Genomic DNA, 22,446 nt, shown 5'->3' on the forward strand with positions numbered 1-22,446 from the left:
AGCGATTTTGCGGGATTTCTGGAGCAAAAGAGGCTTTCACCGATCAAAATGGCTCAAAAACCTCCCGAATCTTCTGGAACGTCTCCTGCGCGAACTCATAAACCGCCTCATCGAAATCCTCCTCTCCAACCTCCTCTCTCTCCATTTCCATCTGTGGAATCCGGTCCTTCAGTGCCAAATACGCGCTGAAGAGCACATTTCGAAGCTCCACAAGTGGTTTGAAATCCTTGCCAATCGGCTTTTTGGACTTGATTCTGTTGGAAATCGTTTGGCGTTTCTTCTGCGTCGTCGATGTCTTTGAATTAGGCCCGGATTACAAGTATGCAACACACCTTTTCCATCAAACGATAGACGTGAGCTTGAGCACGCTCGTAGATGTTCTCCGGGAATGTCGATGGATCCTTTCCTTCGACTCTGCAAAATTCCGAAATTTTGAATTTCGCGCCAACCAATTTTTGGTTTTTGGGCCCCAAAGAGGGGCTTCTATTGACGCAAACGACTTTTGATCTGCTCTTTTTTATTGAAAGAGATGAAAGAGAATTTTTTTTATTCAAAAGAAAAAAGAGTCTACGCTACAAACTACAAAGCCAAAAACTCACAATCCAATGATATCGGTCCGTGTATCATGGTCGATATTGATGGCCAACGGGGACTCGGCAGCGATAAATGTGTCGTACATCTCTTGGACCGTCGACTCGAACTTGGCACGTCCCTCGGAGATTCCGACGGCCTTCAGCTCCTCGACAGCCCACCTAGAAAGTTCGCTCTATTGAGAACTGGTCGGTGGAGCGCGCTTAGTAGATCTATACCAACAAATGCGCTCTACAGTTAGAAGTCAACATAGTCCAGTAGAGCGCACTTGACTAGCTGAAGCTGAGAACTTGGTAGCCTTATGCCAGCACGTCCAGTAGAGCGCACTTGGCAAGCTTTTGAGCTTTCTAGTCGAATGCGATCTACTACAGATGTTCTAAAATTTCTGCATTTCGGAATTTCTGCATTTCGGAATTTCTGAATTTCTGAATTTCTGAATTTCTGAATTTCCGAATTTCTGAATTTCTGAATTTCTGAATTTTTGAATTTCTGAATTTCTGAATTTCTGAATTTCTGAATTTCTGAATTTCCGAATTTCTGAATTTCTGAATTTCTGAATTTCCGAATTTCTGAATTTCTGAATTTCTGAATTTTTGAATTTCTGAATTTTTGAATTTCTGAATTTCTGAATTTCTGAATTTCTGAATTTCTGAATTTCCAAATTTCTGAATTTCTGAAGAGATTCGAGTGTGGCAGCCTAGCAAGTGTGCTCTACAGGTCTGAGTTCAATAGAGCGCGCTTGACAAGTTGTTATCAATGGAGCGCACTTACCAGAACAAGATGTTCTCCTCCGAGTACTCGGACTGCAAGAATTTGGTGAACTGCGCACGTCCGTCGACATCGTAGATGACGTGATCGAATGCGAATTGCCATTCGTTCGGGCTGGAAAAAAAAATACATGGCCTAGAAAACTCAACTTGCACAAGTTAGGCCACCATTTCAAAATGACCTAGAAATCTCACCAGGGGCATGTCAGGCTATTTCTAAGTCATTTTACCATGGTGGCCTAACTTTCACCAGTTGGGTTTTTCAGGCCGCCACTTAGAAATGACCCAGAAAATACATCAGGGGCATGTCAGGTGATTTCTAGTGGCCAAGAAACCCACAATTGAACAATTCCGGATGGCCTAGAAACCCCCAAAAGTTCGGCCACTGGGTTCTAGGGGTCAACAAGCGCAAATTAGATCGCTCGTCCGGCCCCCTTTGGGAGTATACAGTAGACAGGAAATTCAATTTCAAAACGAAATCAATTCATTTTTTTGACGGCTACACAACCTATAAAAAGCTGATGGTCGAGGTTTGTCGGATCCTCGGCCACCACCAACAGTTCGGCCACGGCCTTACCTGAGACGTGGCGACGCTGGCATCTGATTTGGTGAGATGTTGTTGGCGGATGCTGGTGGCGTTGAGCCAGCCTGATTCTCGTTAGACCGACGACGACGTTCTCCTGAAAATTAGAGAAAATTAGGGGTGGTCGAACTTTTGCAAGTTTGGTTTTCTAGGCCACTATGGTAAAATGACCTAGAAATGGCCTAGGTGTGTTCTCTGAGCTTCTGAAATTCTAGAAGTCCTTCCCACGACGTCGTGGCGTTCCTCAACAACATTGAAAAAATTTTTTTGGCAAATCTCACGGAGCACACTTGCTCCTAGATCGGAGATCGAACATCTAGGGATTACTGTAGAACTGCAAAAAATTTTTCTGGACATCCAAAAGTATCCAATTTCTTGTCTTGTCTAGGATCGCCTAGTTTCCGTTCAACCAAAAAATCTCAAACTTCGTAAAAAGGGAAAATTTCGTGTTTCTTAAAAAAAATTTTTTTTGGACTTCCAAAAATTTTGGAAGTCGAAAAAAAAAATGTTTTTTGGAATCTCAACTTTTTTGCCTAAAAAGCTGAAAATGTAGCTGAAAACGTAGTTAGCCATATATGGCGGTCCCATATTATTGTTATTCCTCTCATTCGCTCGCTTATCCCCTAATTGTATTAGTAAAGAATTCTAGGAAGAAGAAGAAGAAGACTTGTTTTATGTGAAAAACAAGAAAATACAATTTAAGGTGATACCGTAATTCCGAAAACTTCAGAATAGTAAATCCAGAAGACGTGCAAAACTTTTGTTCCCGAAAAAAAAAATTTTTCGAAAAAAAATTTTTTTCGAAATTTTTTTAGAATTCAAAGGAAAGTTTTCCAATTTTAAGAACCTCATAAAAAAAGAAAAGTTCATTTCCGGCATCGAATTATGGCTGGCGCGCCTTCAGATCGCTTCTTACCTCTCGAGATGGACAACTGCTTGAGCAACTTTCTTGGTGACCTCATTTTTCACAACTTTACTGGAATTTCTAGAGAAAAAAACTTTAAGATTCAAAATTTTCAGACAAAGTAGGACTAGGAAAACGAAAAAATTTCTTTTTTCGTCTTCTCCAGAAAATGTCAAAATATGGAGAAGAAGAAGGGGAAGAAGACTAAATAAACAGGGTCGTCGTCGTCGTCACAAAAAAAGAAGAAGGGACGAATGGAAATCGAGATGAATTGAATCGACTCTCTTCTTCTTCTTCTTCTGAATACGACGTCGTCAGTTCTACGGCTTCACATATGGAAAAAAAAGGAGATGAGGCGGAGAGAAGAAGAAGAAGAAGAAGAAGAAGACCTCGAAAAAAGACGGGGCGGGGTTTATGGTGTTATAAGCTCTCCGATAACTTTTATATAATACCACACCTTCCTCTTCGTTTTCTTTTTCTTCTTCTTCTCCAGATTTTCCAAAAAACAAAAAAGAAGAAGAAAATATTGTCCTTGTTATCCGGAACTAGGTAACCCGTGTGAATTTAAAATTTTCCCTGTTGTTCCAGACAAAGTTTTGTATGAATAGGAGATTGGATTGGGGGAAAAAGAAGAAGAAGAAAAAGAGCATGAGTCAGATTTTTGGAAATCTTAAATTTCAGACAGGTACCATCGTCAGAGCCCTGTCTGGAATTTAAGAGTCTGCTAAGGAAAAGTGGAAGAAGATCAAATCAGAAGAAGACGAAGAAGTAGACCAAAAATCAGAGAAGAAGACTGAAAAGTCCAAAAAGACTAAAATTTGGAAAAACGAAAAAAAAGAAAAACCCAGATCTGGAAAAGCTAAAAAAGTGATTTTCGAAAAAATACCTAAAATCTGGAGAAGACTGAAATTTGGAGAAGAAGAAGAAAAAAGAAGAAAAAGAAAAAAGAAAAAAAAGAAGGAAAAGAAGAAAACCTTGATCTGGAAAAGCTAAAAATTGATTTTCCAGAAAAAAAATCAAAATCTGGAGAAGACCAAAATCTGAAGAAGAAGAAGAAAAAAGAAGAACAAGGAAGAAAAAGAAGACCAGAACTTTTGGGACTAAAGTTTCCAGAAACTTGCAAATCTGAAAAGTTCTTCTTCTTTTTCCTTTTTCTTCTTCTTTTTCTTCTCCCGAATTTCTGATTCCTTGTCATTAAATCTAAAAAAAGGAAACAAAGGAATTCTTCTTCTTTTCCTTCTCTTACTCAGCAATTTTCAGATCAAAGTCAGTCTTCTCCTTCTCCTTATTCATCCTTCTCCGAAAAATACAAATTCACGTCATTCAATAAAAAGAAGAAGAAGAAGAATTTTTTTATTTTTTTCGGTATTCAGAATCCAGGGGGACTTGAATTTTTGATGGAGGGCAAAGAATATAAAATCTGGGAATTCCAAAATTTGGAGAAGAAGAAGAAAAAGAAGAGGAAGAAGTAAAAAGGGTCCATTAAATATGAGAGATTGATTTTATGGGATTTTTTGATGTCGTATCCAAGGACACCTTCTTTTCCCACGTTCGACTTTTTGTTGAAAAAAAATTCGACTTTTGGTCAAAATCTGACTCATAAGACCCACTTTTTTCCAGACTAATCTGGAGGAGATTGACTGAAAATGTCTGAAAAAAGAGGATCAGAAGGACCGAAGAATTTGATTAAGCGACCAGAAAAAATTGGGAAAAAACGAATTATTTTTTTTATATGAATGGGAAAAAAGAAGAACGAAATCAATTATTTAGAGGGGAACGCAAAACACGGAAACTGTCATTTTCAGAAAAAAATCTTTAAAAAAAAAACAAAAAATGTTCCGACCACCAGTCAGAAGGATGGTGGCCTAGGATCTCACAATGTTTGGGTTTTTAGGCCAGAGCCTTAGACTAGAATTTAATTGTGACCTAAATTTCCTGAACGATGTTTCCTTTTTTCCCATGGCCTAGGATCCGACAGATAGGCATTTTTGGACTTCTAGGCAACCAACTTCTGGATTCCTAGTCCATCGATTTTCGGTTTCCCAGATCACCTGTTTTATGGATTTCTAGGTCACCAACTTCTGGATTCTTGATCATCAATTCAAAGCTTAGCCTTCCCAGTTTTTTGATGACCTAGAAATCTCGGCTCTTGTTTTTCTAGGTCACCCTTTTTTTCCGCCATTGTCAACCCATCTTTTGGAGTAAAAAGTCACGTTGTGACCCATGGTTCCCATGGGACCCCTTTATTTCTCTCATTCTCCAAAAAGAGCCCCCGAGCACTCCGAAAAATTCTTTTTTTTTGTCTTTACACTAGATCACGTCATTTATCTTTTCTCTCTTTCTCTCTCTCTCTCTCTCTCTCTCTCTCTTTCACTTTTCATGGATCGGTGCATTTGTGCTCATTTCGTGAGGAGCTGCTGCTGCTTTTCTCCAAAAAAAAGAAAATTGCTCTTTTTTGTGCTGAAGAGCACCAGAGGCCTTAATTAAATAGGAGAGAGAGAGAGAGAGAGAGAGAGAGAGAGAGAGAGAGAAAGAGAGAGAGAGAGATTAAGGAAAAAAGAACATTGAAGCTAAACTAAAGTAAATTGAATTAAAAAGGGCAACCACTGATTTCTGGGACCCCAAAAATGAGAAAATTTTTTTGGTCGGGGGTGGAAAAAAGACTTTTTCAGAGAAAAAAAAAATAGAAATTCTAGATTCAAGGGACTCGAATTATGGCCTAGCTGTCGGATCCTAGGCCACCAAAAAAAATTGATGGCCAAGAATCCCGAAAAGCTATGGCCTAAGATCCCAAATAGAAGATGGACTAGGAATACAAAAATTGATGGCTTAGAATTCCAAGAAGTTGTGTAGGATCCCAAGGAATGATGACCTTGAACCCTACAGAGTGGTGGCCTAGGAATCCAAAACTTGATGGCATAGAACCAACAAAATTGATGGCCTGGAAACCTGAAAAATGATGGCCTAGAATCCCGAAAATCTATGGCCTAGGATCCTAAGGAATGATACCCTAAAATCCCAGAAAACATTTTTTGGAATAAAAAAAGAAAATAGTAGAAATCCTTCTTCTAAACCTCCAACACTTAAAGATTCCAATTTTCTCATTTTCCCTAGAAAAAAAAATCGAAAACCCTCCCTCGCTCATTTTTGAACAAGAAAAGTGAATCGTTTTTTTTCTTCTTCTCCTAATCCTTTGATTCTTCTTCTCCTTCTTTTTGCCTTCTGGAAAAGAAGAAGAAGACGGACAGTATTTATGTTTTTTCTTGTCTTCGAAGGGAAAGGATCAAAAATAAACGAAACAGGCGGCTGGGAAGGAAGAGGATGGCCTAAAAATAATTACTGCGTCGGATTCTAGGCTATGGGATTTCTAGGCGACCGGGGTCTGAAGAGAAGATGACCTAGTTTTGTCGCTTCATAGGCCATCACTTTCTCAGCTGGCCTAGAATCTCATCGGATCCTTAGTCACTGTTTTGTAGCCCATCTTATTTAGAACTGCTGGCCGAGAATCCCCACTAGTTGTCGGGTTCTAGGTTATCAAAAAAAGTTCTAATGTTCAAAAATCGGGAAAACCCACTCAACCATGACATTTTTTTTGTCCTTACCAAAAAAGAATGACCAATACATAATTTTTTGAGTTATTTTTGGACTAGGATCCGAAAAATCGGTGGCTTTGGAATCCAAAAATGAGTGGCCTAGTTTCTGAATTTCTGAATTTCTGAATTTCTGAATTTCTGAATTCCTGAATTTCTGAATTTCTGAATTTCTGAATTCCTGAATTTCTGAAATTCTGAATTCCTGAATTTCTGAAATTCTGAATTCCTGAATTTCTGAAATTCTGAATTCCTGAATTTCTGAATTTCTGAATTTCTGAATTCCTGAATTTCTGAATTTCTGAATTTCTGAATTCCTGAATTTCTGAATTTCTGAATTTCTGAATTTCTGAATTTCTGAATTCCTGAATTTCTGAATTCCTGAATTTCTGAATTCCTGAATTTCTGAATTCCTGAATTTCTGAATTTCTGAATTCCTGAATTTCTGAAATTCTGAATTCCTGAATTTCTGAAATTCTGAATTCCTGAATTTCTGAAATTCTGAATTCCTGAATTTCTGAATTTCTGAATTTCTGAATTTCTGAATTTCTGAATTTCTGAATTTCTGAATTCCTGAATTTCTGAATTCCTGAATTTTTGATTTTTTTTAATTTTTGAATTTTTGATTTTTGAATTTTTGAATTTTGGAGTGGGAATCCTAAATCGATGGTCTGGGAAACCAAAAATCGATGACCTAGAAGTCAAAAAATTGGAAATGTTTCGATTTTCAATTTTTCAGCCAGATTTAAAGAGTATTTTTTCCCAATTTGATATCGGTTTTTCACCATTTTTACCAAACTTTTAGATTCATTTTTCCCCAATTTTCATACTTTCTGGCTCCATAACTCTGCTCATTTTCACTTGATTATAAAAGTTTCTGGACCGATTTTTAGATTTTTTTTTCGCAAATTGTAAACTTACTACTAAACGGCAAGAAATCTCTCAATTTGATTGTAAGAATATCAATAACATTTCTCCTGGACGTTTTTTCGAAAACTGGCGCCGATACGGATCGTGGTAATCGACGTTTTAGTGGCATTTTATAGAGATTCTGGAGGGAAAAACCATTGTTAGGGGTAATTAGGAGGGTAATTAAGAGATATCATGAGAAAATGGAGAGAGAAAAGAAAAAGAAAAGTTGGAATTTTAGAATTTTAGAATTTTAGAATATCAAAATGAAACTATGAAAAATCAAGAAGAAGTCTAGCTCATTTTCTGAATGACGCAGAAAAAAAGAGAAAAGCAAAAATTAATTAATTTTAGAATTTTGGAATTGAATTTAGAGTTTAAAAATTTCGGAATATCAGAATTTCCCAATATTAGAAACTTGGAATTCTCGAAATTCTGAATTTCAGAATCTCAGAAACTCAGAATTTTAGGATTTTAGAAATTCAGAAATTCAGAAATTCAGAAATTCAGAAATTCAGAAATTCAGAAATTCAGAAATTCAGAAATTCAGAAATTCAGAAATTCAGAAATTCAGAAATTCAGAAATTCAGAAATTCAGAAATTCAGAAATTCAGAAATTCAGAAATTCAGAAATTCAGAAATTCAGAAATTCAGAAATTCAGAAATTCAGAAATTCAGAAATTCAGAAATTCAGAAATTCAGAAATTCAGAAATTCAGAAATTCAGAAATTCAGAAATTCAGAAATTCAGAAATTCAGAAATTCAGAAATTCAGAATTTCAGAATTTTAGGAAATCTATAGATTCTGGAATTGTGAATCTCAGAATCCGGAAATCAAGGATTTCTGCCATTTCGAATCTACGATTCGAAGAATTCTCGTTAAGCAAACAGAAAAAAGCTTCCAAGTTTTCAAAATAGGCGCAAAATGAGAAAAGTGTTTTTTTTTCAATTTAGAGATTTTGCAGAAAAAAAAAGATCTTCGTAGAATTCTAAATTCAGAGTCCTATAAGTTGGACACCTTAAAAAAAATCTTAGAATTTCGGCTTTTCGGAATTTTAGATCCTCAAAAGTCATAAAACCTACAGTAACCTTATGAAACTACAAAAATTCCATGAATTCCTTCAAAAAAATGTCTTTGTTCCTTGAAAAATATACATTTCAAAGTGACCCTTCTCTCTAGAAAAAAGGGGACCCTGGTGTCTGAAAAATCGTGAAAAAAAGGGAAGCGAAGGCTCATCTTCTTCTTTTCCGGAGAAACAAAAAGAAGGGGGAAAATATGGGAAAGACGAAGAAGAAAAGGGTCAAAAATATGGAGAAAAAAGAGATTTAGAGAATGAAAAGAAGATGGGAATAGGGGGCGGAGCCAAAAACAATGTAACCCCCAGAAGAATTTGGGCATTTTTCGGTTAAATATGGAGAAGAGGAAGAAAAAGAAGAATGCGTTTTTAGGAAGTGATAGATGGGTCCCTCGATAGGAGGGATCCATCTACGAGGATAGTTTTTGAAAATACGCTCTATTGGGGATAAGGAGAAGAAGAAGGAGAAGAAGAAGGTGAGGAAGAAGAACAAAGTTCAAACTAGAAAGTTGAGATTTTTTGTAAAGAAATTGAAAAGTAGACGTACCAGAACATGGTTTTTCTTCTTTTAAAGTTAAAAATTAATTTTTGTAAGTTTTCACTTTTTTGGTGAAACTAAGAAGAAGAAGAAAAAGAAGGAAAAGGATTCATACACTTCAAAAATGTTTAAAATAGACGTACCAGAACATGGTTTTTCTTCTTTTGAGGTTAAAAAATTATTTCCAAAAATTGTCTTTTTTTGGGATGCGGGGAAGAAGAAGAAGAAGAAGAAGAAGAAGAAAAATAATTTTTATAGATTGAAAACTCAAAAAATAGACATACCAAAAGATGGTTTTTCTTCTTTTGAGGATGAAAAATCGATTTTCAAATTTTTTTTCCAATAAGAAGAAGAAGAAGAAAAAAAAAAGAAAAAGTTGGAAAATATGAAAAATAGACATACCAAAAGATAGTTTTTCTACTTTTAGGGGTGAAAAATCTATTTATAAAAATTTTAATTTTTGGGATAAGGAGAAGAAAAAAAGAAGAAGAAGAAACAAATAATTTCAAAAGAAGGAAATTCAACATTTCAGAATTTTTCAAAACTCTTTCTCTTCTTTTTTTTAGAATTACTATTTATTTTTCTTCTCCGAATCGGTCTGGGTTATGGAAAAGAAGAAGAAAAAGAAGAGATGAAAAAAAAAGAAGACGAGCTGAATTATTTCTATTTTTAAGTTTTTCTTCTTTTTAATAATATTCTGGGTAATGGAAAAGTAGAAAAATTTCGAAACTTGGATCTTTGTTATAGGAATTTGGACGCAGAAAAGACCAATTTTGTCTAATTCGACCAACTAAAAAATGAAGAAGAAGAAGAAGGAATAGTGACTAATAGGAATCACCATTCCGTTCTTTCCCAAATTTTCTTTTTATCTTTGATTGATAAGGATTTCCTATCTCTTCTTCTTCTTTATCTTTTTGTAACAGATGTTTTGGGTAAAAATAGAAATATCAGATTACCGGAAATTGTACAGTAGGGGTTCTTCTTCTTTTTTTTCTGAAAATTCGGAGAAGAAGAAGAAGAGAAAAGAAGAAGACTCAGACTAATTAGGAAAGGAGAAAATTTGCAAATAGATAGAATCCCGAAAAAGTATAATATTTGTTCTTCTTCTTTTTCTATTTTCCTTCTTCTTCTTCTTCTTCTTCCCCGAAACTAATTAATGATCTTAGAAGAAGAGAGATTTGGAGACGCAGATAGGCAAAGAGATCTATAGAATCCACGTTGTTGCAGAGAACGAGAAGAAAATATTCGTATTTTTCTTCTTATTCCTCTTCTTCTTCTTCTCCCGGGAGTATGGAGAAGAAGAAGAAGAAAAAGAAGAAGACCCTCTAACTTCGTTTTGATAACAAGAAGATGAAGAGGCGGAAGAAGAAGAAACACGCGCCACATGTTCACTTTATGTTCCTTCTTATTTTTCTTCTTCTTTTTCGAAATCTGGAGCAGGCAATTCTCTTTTTTGCTCTTCTCCGATTTTACTTTTTTCAACCTACATCTGCTGTTTGGAAGTGGAATTTTTGATGGCACTTATTTTTGCACATTTTATAGATTTGTACTTTTTATTGGGGTCGGAGAAGGAAGAATTTTTTGAATAATGGGTTTTCGGGGGAAGAGTAGATAAGAAGAAGAAGAGGAAGAAAAAGAAGTAAAAGACATTTTGAATCCAAAAATTTGAGAACTAGGCTTACCAGAATATGGTGTTTCTTCTTTTAAGGATGAAAAGTTCATTTAAAAAAAATTTACATTTTGGGATAAGAAAAAGAGGAAGAAGAAGAAGAATTCACCTCTTAGAATTTGAGATAAAAAAAATAGACGAATCAGGCTACGGTTTTTCTTCTTTTGAGGATAAAAAGCTTATTTTTCAAAATTTTACTTTTTTGGGATAAGGAGAAGAGGAAGAAGAAAAAGAAAAAGCTACTTTGATTTGAAAAGCTTGAAAAATAAAAGTTTTAAAACATGGACTTTCTTCTTTTAAGCTTGAAAATCAGTTTTCAAAATTTTGAGATTTTTGGGAAAAGAAGAAGAGGAAGAAAAAGAAGGAAAAGGATTTCGATAGTTAGAAAATATGAAAAAAATGACGTACCAGGACATGGTCTTTCTTCTTTTAAAGATAAAACTCCAATTTTCGAAAATTTGAATTTTGGGATATGGAGAAGAGGAAGAAGAAAAAAAAATAAATTTTGAATTGAGATGTTCAGAAAAATAGACGTTCCATGGACTTTCTTCTTATGAGGATAAAAAGTTTATGTCTCAAAATTTTACTTTTTCGGGATAAGGAGAAGAGGAAGAAAAAGAAGAAAAAGTTGTATAGTTCAAAAACTTAACAAAAAGACAAACCATGAAATGGTTTTGCTTCTTTTAAGACTAAGCAGTCAATTTTTAAAATTTTACTTTTCTGAGATATGGAGAAGAGGAAGAGCCTAGTTTTAGAAGACACGGAAAAGACCCTTTTCTAGGAAAAAATGTATTTAAAATTATTTTTTACTAGAAAATAGACATAGATGTGCACAAAAAAAATGTTGACCTCATCTCTTTTTTTCCGGGTAAGAGGAAGAAGAAGAAGAAGGAAAAGAAGGAGAAGAATTGAATTTTTATTCTATACGTGACATTTTGATAGAGTTGCTACTGCTGCTTCTCTACTTTGAAACAACCAACCCACTTTTTTTCTTCATTTTTTTTTCAATTTTGGCATATGGCATTTTGGAAAAATAAGAAGAAGAAAAAAAAGGAAAATTAAAAATTTGATATTCTGATCTTGGAGTCAAAATACGAAAAGTAGAAATTTCAGAATATTAGAATTCCAGAACTTCAGAATCTCAGAATCTCAGAATCTCAGAATCTCAGAATCTCAGAATCTCAGGATCTCAGAATGTCAGAATGTCAGAATTTCAGAATCTCAGAATCTCAGAATCTCAGAATCTCAGAATCTTAGAACCTCAGGATCTCAGAATGTCAGAATCTCAGAATTTCAGAATCTCAGAATCTCATAATCCCAGAATCTCAGAATCTCAGAATCTCAGAATCTTAGAATCTCAGGATCTCAGAATGTCAGAATCTCAGAATTTCAGAATCTCAGAATCTCAGAATCTCAGAATCTCAGAATCTTAGAATCTCAGGATCTCAGAATGCCAGAATCTCAGAATTTCAGAATCTCAGAATGTCAGAATCTCAGAATTTCAGAATCTCAGAATCTCATAATCCCAGAATCTCAGAATCTCAGAATCTCAGAATCTTAGAATCTCAGGATCTCAGAATGTCAGAATCTCAGAATTTCAGAATCTCAGGATCTCAGAATGTCAGAATGTCAGAATTTCAGAATTTCAGAATCTCAGAATCCCAGAATATAAGAATCTTAGAATTTTAAAAAATTAGATTCCTTTAGAATCTCAAAATCTCCGAACAGTGGAACTTCAATTCAGAATTTTAAACTTTAGAATTCCAAAATTCAAAAATTCGAAATTCAAAAAATCCAAAAATCTCAAAAATCCGAAAAATCGACTCCCTGGAGGTTCTTTCTGTTATATTCCGTGAAAAAGGAAGTTTTGTTTTCAAAAAAAAATATGTGCCAAAATTTTATTTTTCAGGGTCACTTGGGATTTTTCCAAATGGTCATGGACATGGGACTCTTTTTGCCGAAAAAGAAAATACCGAGTAAAGATCACTAGGAGGTCCTTCGTGATGAACCGGAATTTTTGGAAAAAAATCTTTAAAAACTTAAAAAATAAATTCTGAAAATTTCCAAAATAGGGTTTCATAATCAGCCACGAAGCCAAAAATGTTCACTTTATATTTTAAGACAACATCTTAAGCTCCGCCCCTTTTTGGTCCTTAACACCGCCCCCATTTCTATACAATGGGGGTTGTAAATTACGGATTTTTTTCATTAAGGCTCAAAAAATTGAAAATTTGACCCAAAAAAATCCAAGAAATTGAGAAGAATCGTTTTTGTTGATCGAAAACATACATAAAATGAGAGAGAGGAGAGAGAGAGAAAAGAGATACGACCAGTCACAGGGACCCGCCGGGCCATGGGTTGAGCTGTGACGTGTGTTCTTCGAGAAGAGCCGGAGAAACAAAAAAATGGTTTTAATTTTTTTTCTGGAAGATCCTGAGAATTTCAGAATTCAACATACGAATTTCTGCATATGAATTTCTGCATTTCTGGATTTCTGAGATTCTGAGATTCTGAGATTCTGAGATTCTGAGATTCTGAAGATTCTGAGATTCTGTGATTTTGAGATTCTAAGATGCTGAGATTCTGAGATTCTGAGATTCTGAGATTCTGAGATTCTGAGATTCTGAGATTCCGAGATTCTGAATTTCTGAATTTCTGAATTTCTGAATTTCTGAATTTCTGAATTTCTGAATTTCTGAATTTCTGAATTTCTGAATTTCTGAATTTCTGAATTTCTGAATTTCTGAATTTCTGAATTTCTGAATTTCTGAATTTCTGAATTTCTGAATTTCTGAATTTCTGAATTTCTGAATTTCTGAACTTCTGAATTTCTGAATTTCTGAATTTCTGAATTTCTGAATTTCTGAATTTCTGAATTTCTGAATTTCTGAATTTCTGAATTTCTAAAATTCTCAAATTCTGAGATTCTGAGGTTCTAATATTCTGAGATTCTGGAATTCTGAGATTCTGAGATTCTGAGATTCTGAAATTCTTGAATTCTGATATTCTGAATCTCTGAGGTTTTGGCTGTAGATTTTTAGAATCTCAAAGTTCGTGAATTCTCAAAATTTATGAATTTCCGAATTTCTGGAGAAAAACATCAAAATACCCGATTCAATAAAAAACCAACAAAAAAAGGAACAAAGAAAAATCAGATAACTCAAAGCTGGGGTGGGCTTCCCACCCCAGCTGTGTGTGCTCCATTTTTTCCAACCACTTGACATTTTTATGATCATTTTCGATCATCATCCATCACCCATTCCTTTAGTTTTGCTTTCTTCTCTTTCTCTTCTTCCATGAAAAACATAGGAGGAGCAATGATATACTTTTGTTCGGTGAAGAAAAATAAAATAAGAGATGCACGTGGGGAATTGGAAGAGAAGAGAAAACATATGATGACTGGATGACAGCCAGGGTCTCGGAATCTTTGAAATTTGGAATCTCAGAAAGTACAGTATTGGTCAATAAGGTATACAAAACCATATTTTTCAGTTGATTTTTGATTATTTTGACAACTTTTGTAAATTTTGAAAGAGTCATTTTGAAAAAAACTCTTTTTAACTATGAAAAACAAAATTTCCTACAATTGTCTAAAAATTACGTTTCTAGGGCGTCTATTAGCCGAGATAGAGCCGCTCCAAGTTCAGGAGGCTAGAGACGCAGACGACGAGACACGCTGCGTCTCTTACCTCGGAAACTTCAAATGACCGTATCTCAAGTTTTAGATGAGCTAGGAAGTTGGTTTTCGGACAGAATTGTAGGGTTTGAAATGGATTTTCAGATCATTTGTGAGAAGGTTTTTATTGAAAAATGTACATCGAAAATTGTAGTTGGAAACCAAAATTCCAAATTTTTAAGAATCTCAAAACTATGAAATTTCCTTTCAAAGAAAAAAAAAGGAAAAGGAAAAATCTGGAAAAACATAATTTAAACTTTTCGAAAAAATCTTGAAGCCCAAATAACAGCTGACCCGTGCCATGTCATTCCATTGGAATGGAATGTAATTGGGGTCAGAGATCCTTCTTATTTCAGGTAAAAGAGAGAGATTGATGGCTTTTTCCAGGCTCTACTCTCGGGATTTTCAAACTTTGAAGTTTTCAGATTACTGTAGATTGCGGATTATGGTGAAACTACGATACCACACAGAGCATTTCATTTTTCGACATTTCCATTGGAAAATAGTCAACTTTAGAATCCTAAAGATGTAATTCAGAATTTTTGAATTTGTTCGAAACTTTCAGATTACACCAAACTAAATGAGAGCTTCAGTTTTGTAATTGACAACTTTTCAGAATTTCAGAATTTCAGAATTTCAGAATTTCAGAAATTCAGAAATTCAGTAATTCAGAAATTCAGAAATTCAGAAATTCAGAAATTCATAAATTCATAAATTAATAAATTCAGAAATTCAGAAATTCATAAATTCAGAAATTCATAAATTCAGAAATTCAGAATTTCAGAAATTCAGAAATTCAGAAATTCGAAAATTCAGAAATTCAGAAATTCAGAAATTCAGAAATTCAGAATCTCAGAATTTCAGAATTCAAGCATTTGTCTATTTCCGAATACTAGAGTTTTTGAATTGTGGAATTTTAGAATTTCAGTAATTCAGAAATTCCGAAATTCAGAAGTTCAGAAATTCAGAAATTCAGAAATTCAGAAATTCAGAAATTCAGAAATTCAGAAATTCAGAAATTCAGAAATTCAGAAATTCAGAAATTCAGAATCTCAGAATTTCAGAATTCAAGCATTTGTCTATTTCCGAATACTAGAGTTTTTGAATTGTGGAATTTTAAAATTTCAGTAATTCAGAAATTCAGAAATTCAGAATCTCAGAATTTCAGAATTCAAGCATTTGTCTATTTCCGAATACTAGAGTTTTTGAATTGTGGAATTTTAGAATTTCAGTAATTCAGAAGTTCAGAAATTCGAAAATTCAGAAATTCAGAAATTCAGAAATTCAGAAATTCAGAATCTCAGAATTTCAGAATTCAAGCATTTGTCTATTTCCGAATACTAGAGTTTTTGAATTGTGGAATTTTAGAATTTCAGTAATTCAGAAATTCAGAAATTCGAAAATTCAGAAGTTCAGAAATTCAGAAATTCAGAAATTCAGAATCTCAGAATCTCAGAATTTCAGAATTCAAGCATTTGTCTATTTCCGAATACTAGAGTTTTTGAATTGTGGAATTTTAGAATTTCAGTAATTCAGAAATTCAGAAATTCAGAAATTCAGAAATTCATAAATTCATAAATTAATAAATTCAGAAATTCAGAAATTCAGTAATTCAGAAATTCTCAAAATATCAAAATAGAACTATAAACATTCTAGAAAAACAACTAGCTCATCTTTAAATGCCATTAAACGAGAGAGTAAGAGACGCAGAGAAAAAGAGAGAGGCGAAAATTAATTAAGCGGTTTCGCCGTCTCTCTCCATTTCAAAACCAATTTCCTCGGCCATTTTTATGTGAATTTTCTAGAAAAATGGTACTCGTTTTACCGGAACTAATTGCCGTTTTGTTCCCGGCTCCAGACAGAAAACCAATAAAAAAATAAGATGAAAAATGAGTCAATTTTCGTTTTGATCTACTCTTTTTCAGTGTGACGTGAGTAGTTTTTTTTGGGGAAAATGAGAGAGGAAAGAGGTAATTTCATTAGTTCATTCTCTTTTTTTTTGAGAAAAGGTCCAAAAAAATGGGAAGATATGTTCTGGAAGTGAGGGACATTTTTTGAAGTTCTGGAAATTTTAAAATATCGAGCATTTCGAAATTTCGAAAACTAAGTTTTTCTAGAATTTCAGACAGAATCTCGGAATCACAAAATTTTAGAACACTCTAATCTCAGAAATTTCAATTTTCAGATTTTTCGAATTTCTGGAATTATGATCTTCCGTATTTCAGAATTCTAGATTTTTAGAACTTCAGAATTTCTGAATTTCTGAGTCTCATAATTCTAGAGCCGACAATTTTCAAAATTTCAGACTTTTCAAAATTTCGGAATCTCAGAAATTTCAGAATCTCAAAATCTCAGAATCTCAGAATTTCAGAATTTCAGAATCTCAGAATCTCAGAATCTCAGAATATGAGAATCTCAGAATCTCAGAATTTCAGAATCTCAGAATCTCAAAATCTCAGAATCTCAGAATCTCAAAATCCCAGGATCTCAGAATCTCAGAATCTCAGAATTCAAAATCTCAGAATCTCAGAATCTCAGAATCTCAGAATCTCAGAATCTCAGAATCTCAAAATCTCAGAATCTCAGAATTTCAGAATCTCAGAATATGAGAATCTCAGAATCTCAGAATCTCAGAATCTTAGAATCTCAGAATCTCAGAATCTCAGAATATGAGAATCTCAAAATCTCAGAGTTTCAGATTTTCATAATTTCAGAATTTCATAATTTCAGAGTTTCAGGTTTTCAGAATTCTATAAATTCGGAAGTCAAAAAATTCTTCAAAAGTTGAGAAAAAAATAGAAATTTCTAAAATTATTGTTCACAAACAATCATTTTTAGACCTTTTAGACCCCGTTTCACCCCAAAATCCAAAAAATTTACCAAAAAATGCCAAAATCTTCAGAAAAACGTCCAAATCTCTTTCTTTGTACTCCCAAAATGTCAACTGCCATTTAAAACCTGTCCATATTTCTATACATATAAAAATTAATCCCAAAAAAAAACCGACATTTTTCTATTCAAGATTTTCTATTTTCTGCCTTTTTTCAGCCAAAAAATCCATTCCATTAATCCCCATCCCCATCGAATTACATTTTCTGAGAATGTTTTTTTTTCTATAATCCGCCATAATTTAAACCAGTTTTCATATCATCTTTTTCGCATAATTTTCAGCCAAAATTTCAGCCAATGTACAGAACCAAAAACCCAAAAAAAGTGAAACTAACTGGATTTCGATGCCTTCCGTTTGCGATCACGCATGGAAATTTTGACTCGGGACAACTTGAGACGTTCGCGGACTTGCTCCCAGCGGGCTCTGCAAAAATGTTGAAATTTTGGACATCGGGACACACAGACAGACATAGGACACTTTAAGAAAAAAGGAGCTGGCCTAGGAATCCAAGTTTTCGGGTTTCTAGGTCTCCAAACCCCAAACCCTATGACCTAGAAAAGCAGCTTTAGTTCACTCATCTGGTTTTCTAGCCCACAGGAATACTGTGGCCTAGAATCCCAGAAACGGGGATTTCTAGGCCAGCTACTCCAAAACGTGGACATCCAGGTACGGTGGCCTAAAAACCCAGCTTATATCCAGCTTCGGTTTTTAGGCCAACTGAATGGATAGTTGCCTAGAATTCTGGATTTCTAGGCCACCAAAAACCCCAAAACTCACTTGGAAGCCTCACGACGAATGAGATACACTGGAGAGCGGAACGCGGCGGCGATATTTTCCTTCAAGGAGCTCTTCTTGCGTGGTGGGGTCTCGTCTGGAAGAATTTTAGAATTACTATAGTTAGGTAGTAGCCTAGCCTAGTTACAGTAATCCTACCCCTACAGAATTCTAATAGAAGCCCACCCTGACCATTAACTTTGAGCTCAATTATCTCAGTTCCCATGAGAGATATCAAACTATTGTCAAATAATAAAATATTGGTGATATTATGATAAATATTTTATCAGTTGACATCTTTTTGATATCTCTTACGGGAACCGAGATAATTGAACTCAAAGTGGACGGTTTGAGTGAGCTGCCTTCAGAGGTTATACGGTAGGTAAGCCCTAACTACAATACTTCAACTTTAATTACAGTAACCCTTAGCTACAGTTAGGCTATTGCTACAGTAAGCCTAATGCTACAGTAATCTTCACATTGTCTACAGTAACGGTATTACTACAGTAACCTTGGTTTTACTTACAGTAGCCCTATAGCTACAGTGACTGACTGTCCATTTTGAGCTCAATTATCTCGATTCCTGCAAAAGATATCAACAATTTGTCAACTGATAAAATATTTCTCAGGTCATGATAAATATTTTATCAGTTAACAATTTTTTGATATCTCTCATAAAAACCGACTTAATTGAGCTCGAATTTGACTGTTTGTGTGGGCTGCTATTAGAGGAAAACAGTAGGTAATCCCTAACTACCATAACTTCAACTTTTACTACAGTAACCTCTACCTATCGTAACTGTACATTCAACTACAGTAACCCTATCTAGTTACCTAAAGTATCCCTACAGTACCCTCACCTCCCAAAACATCGCCAACTTTTGCCACATGCCCACTGGCAGTACTATTCTTCTTCGGATTCTTGGCATTGCCATCCGAAATTGAGATTTTCTTGTTCATTTCCTCGCCAAGACGAGTGACGCTCATCGTTTTGTAGTTTGTAGTCTTTTGGGTTACTGTAGAACTGCAAAAATTAACTTTCGAAAGTGTGGAATTTTGGGTTGTTAATAGACTATGAAGAGATGAAAAAAGTGCCCTAAAAGGTGTAAAAAATTAGAAGACACCCAAAAAATAGGCTCCGCCCACTTCTTATTAGGCTCCGCCCATTTTCTGAAACTCGTCATTTTCCTGATCACCGCGTGGGTTGGTGGGTGGTGGTTTTTCTTCATTTCCTCATTTTCTCATTTCCCTTTTCAGGTCATTCATTTTTGTTGATTAGAATAGAAAAAAGAAAGGCGGGAAATTAAAAGATTCAAAGTACAGATGAGAAAGTAGGGGGAAAACTCAAGAGATCAAAGAAAAAAGGGTCAAAACAAGTGTGAAATTCGGGGAGAATGTGAAAAATTGAGTATAGAAGGGGCTTGTAGACTTTTTGGCCAATTTTAAGCCACTTCAAAATTTCGCAAAAAAATTACTCACAATAAATTTACACTCACCTTCCCTATCTCTCTCTCTCGCCGGTCGCCTCCCCCCACCCGTTCATTACGACAACCTGCTACTCTCCTCGGTGTGCACGGATGGCCGAGTGGTCTAAGGCGCCAGACTCAAGCGACAGCTTGCCTCAAGTTCGAGGTCTTACTGGGTGTTCTGGTACTCGTATGGGTGCGTGGGTTCGAATCCCACTTCGTGCAGATATTTTTGCGTTTTTTTTGCGAAATTTAGAGGGACTTTTCAGCAAAAAATAGATGGGGAAAAGAAGAAAAATGAGCGCGAGGCTGAAGATTAGATTTGCTTATATATCTGGCGGATTATCGTATCAAACTCTGAAAGATTTTCAGAGTGAAACACACATTCTAATAACATTATCACCTGGCTGGTTATGTTATCAGATTTGAAGAGATAGGGAGAGGAAAATTGTGTACGTGTGTGAAATGGTGAAACTTTTGAACTGGAAAAATTGGGGAAGTTCGATGGGTTCAGAGTTTTATGAAATTCCGAAAAATCAGAAAATCAGAAAATGAGAATTTTTGAATTTACTGGAGTTTCAGATTTTCAGATTTTCTAATTTTCTGAACTTTTCAATTTTTTGTATTTTTGAATTTCCTGATATTCGAAAAAATGAAAATCCGAAATTCAGCATTTCCTAAATATTCAACATTTTGAAATTTCCAAATTTTTCAATTTTTCAATTTCAGAATTTCAGAATTTCAGAATTTCAGAATCTCAGAATCTCAGAATTTCAGAATTTCAGAATTTCAGAATTTCAGAATCTCAGAATCTCAGAATCTCAGAATTTCAGAATATCAGAATATCAGAATTTAAGAATTTCAGAATTTCAGAATTTCAGAATTTCAGAATTTCAGAATTTCAGGATTTCAGAATTTCAGAATTTCAGAATTTCAGAATTTCAGAATTTCAGAATTTCAGAATTTCAGAATTTCAGAATTTCAGAATTTCAGAATTTCAGAATTTCAGAATTTCAGAATTTCAGAAATTCGGAATTCCTGAAATTTAAGGTTTCCTAAAGTTTCAGGGTTTTCAGAATCTTGGCAATAATAAAAATCAATTTCGAAACTTTTAAAAATTCGCAAAATTGAAAAATCCCTGAAAATGCTGAAACTGCTAATTTGAAAAAAAAATAGAATTTCCGAATTTATACATTTTCTGGAATCTCGAAAACTCAGAACATCGGGAATTCAGACTTCAAAATCCCACGAAATTCTGAAATTTTAGGTTTTCAGAATTTGAAAATATGAAAAAATGTTTAAAATTAGTTTGGAATTTTCTAAACTTCCGGTTCAAAAACTGGAAATTTCCAATAGTTTCCAAGTTTCAGAAGAATGTCAAAACTATCTGAATAAAAGTGCGAACGACACATTTTCCAATTTCAAAAAGAAACAAAATGATTTTTTTCATTCAGAAAAAAATCTAATGCAAACAAAAAAAATTGTGAATAAAAAAAAGAAAAAGTTTGCAGAAGACACATTTTTCTGAAAGATTGTCTCATTTTTCACACTTCTTCTTCTTCTTCTTATTTTTTTTTTTTTGAAAAATGAGAAGAAAAAAAAAGGGAAAAATAGAAAAAAATAAGGATGAGCAATTTATAAGAACAGCCGGAGGCAAAAAAGGCACACAGACAGATTTGAGGGGGAGAAAAACGTGGTCAAAAATTATTGGTCTGTTTGTCCATGCGTCCGAATGTCCGCAAGTTCAAAAATCCTAGGTTTTTTGCTCTCAAAATCAGTGAACCGAAAATTTTTTGTAAAGTTCAACTGGCTGTCTAGAGACTCAAAAAAAAAGAAAAATTAAGCTCCGCCCACTTTTTTGGACACTAACGATAGACAGGAAATTAGAGAAGGAAACCTCTAGGTTACTCATCAGCGAGAAAAAAAACTGTATTATTAATTTTCTGGCGACCAATGCATCTGGAACTTGACTGAATCGTCTCAAAAGATAAATAGCAGAAAGTACAGTACCGGTCCATAAGATATGCAAAAACGTATTTTTCAGTTTATTTTCAGTCATTTGGACTATTTTTAGTAGTCGGTAGCTCGGCTGTCAAGTTCCCGATCACTTTGAAAACTTTGGAGGGTGAAAAACTTTCTAATTATAAAAAGACAAAATTTCCTAGAATTCTGTCTAAAAATCACGTTTCTAGCGCTTCTAGGGGCCGAGATAAAGTCATTCCAAGTTTAGGAGGCTAGAGACGCAGACGACGAGACACGCTGCGTCTCTAACCTCGGAAACTTCAAATGACCGTATCTCCGGTTCTAGATAAGCTAGGAAGTTGGTTTTTTGACAGAATTGCACGGCTTGAAATGGATTTTCAGATTATTAATGACAGTACCGGTCATTTAGAATAATTGTATTCTACACCGATTTTTTCAGGTTTTCAACACAAAAAAGGCCAAAAAATGGTTTCTTTCAGAAATCGGCAAACTAGGCGCTTTCAAGAAATTCTGCGAATGCAAAGTTTTCCATCTAGGTCTTTTTTACATCCTTCAAAATTATCGAAATGATTGGAAACCTAATGAGCAAGCTCCAGACCTCTGAAAATTGTGAAAATGGCTAGAAATCAGCTGGAAAATATGTTTTTATATACTGCACAGTTTCTAGTAGGGTTTCCATGCGGGTAGCGATATACCCGCCCGTACCCGCCCGTACCCGTACCCGCTTGATACCCGGAACTTTTTGTCTTTGCAGATGATGCGCGCAACTTGCCGACAATTCGCGCGCATTTTTGGTTTCTTTCCGAAAGATCTCTTCCAGGTTCTGAAGGCTGCAGAATCTTATTTACGACAATCCTAAATGATTCACAATGTTGAATTTAGAAATTTCTGAATTTCTGAATTTCTAAATCTCTGAAATTCTGGTACTCTGAAAATCTGAATTTCCGCAATTTCTAGGATTCTGAGATTCTGAGATTCTGAGATTCTGAGATTCTGAGATTCTGAGATTCTGAGATTCTGAGATTCTGAGA

At 34.7% G+C, this 22,446-nt stretch overlaps 4 protein-coding genes and 1 non-coding gene across 5 annotated transcripts in view; 3 read left to right on the forward strand and 2 right to left on the reverse strand.

The window, feature by feature from the left end:
- The window catches only part of Cbr-rgs-4, a gene marked incomplete at both ends in the record, with an annotated part of 5,768 nt that extends 2,865 nt beyond the window's left edge, over positions 1-2,903 (reverse strand). Inside the window, 5 exons of the mRNA XM_045243024.1 lie at positions 333-414; positions 600-752; positions 1,363-1,473; positions 1,936-2,038; positions 2,858-2,903. Coding sequence (XP_045094216.1) covers positions 333-414; positions 600-752; positions 1,363-1,473; positions 1,936-2,038; positions 2,858-2,903 — 495 coding nt within the window. The remainder of the gene's footprint in view (positions 1-332; positions 415-599; positions 753-1,362; positions 1,474-1,935; positions 2,039-2,857) is intronic.
- Positions 2,904-11,467: 8,564 nt separating this feature from the next.
- Positions 11,468-12,187, forward strand: CBG10336 (the record flags this gene model as incomplete). The annotated part of the gene is made up of 3 exons (XM_002632000.1): positions 11,468-11,494; positions 11,756-11,902; positions 11,948-12,187. The coding sequence occupies 3 exons, from the start codon at positions 11,468-11,470 to the stop codon at positions 12,185-12,187; spliced, it is 414 nt and encodes a 137-aa protein (XP_002632046.1).
- A 4,069-nt stretch (positions 12,188-16,256) lies between these two features.
- Positions 16,257-16,975, forward strand: CBG10335 (the record flags this gene model as incomplete). Its single annotated transcript, XM_002631999.1, has 2 exons — positions 16,257-16,272; positions 16,674-16,975. 2 exons carry the CDS (start codon positions 16,257-16,259, stop codon positions 16,973-16,975), a joined length of 318 nt encoding a protein of 105 aa, XP_002632045.1.
- A 546-nt stretch (positions 16,976-17,521) lies between these two features.
- Positions 17,522-18,953, reverse strand: CBG10334 (the record flags this gene model as incomplete). The annotated part of the gene is made up of 3 exons (XM_002631998.1): positions 17,522-17,615; positions 17,970-18,063; positions 18,827-18,953. The coding sequence occupies 3 exons, from the start codon at positions 18,951-18,953 to the stop codon at positions 17,522-17,524; spliced, it is 315 nt and encodes a 104-aa protein (XP_002632044.1).
- Positions 18,954-19,537: 584 nt separating this feature from the next.
- On the forward strand, positions 19,538-19,657 carry CBG28166. The gene is made up of 2 exons: positions 19,538-19,576; positions 19,611-19,657. It is a non-coding gene (tRNA).
- Positions 19,658-22,446: the final 2,789 nt, after the last annotated feature.

The sequence above is a fragment of the Caenorhabditis briggsae genome, assembly GCF_000004555.2.
Source record: "Caenorhabditis briggsae complete genome, chrII, whole genome shotgun sequence".
NCBI classification, from domain to species: domain Eukaryota; kingdom Metazoa; phylum Nematoda; class Chromadorea; order Rhabditida; family Rhabditidae; genus Caenorhabditis; species Caenorhabditis briggsae.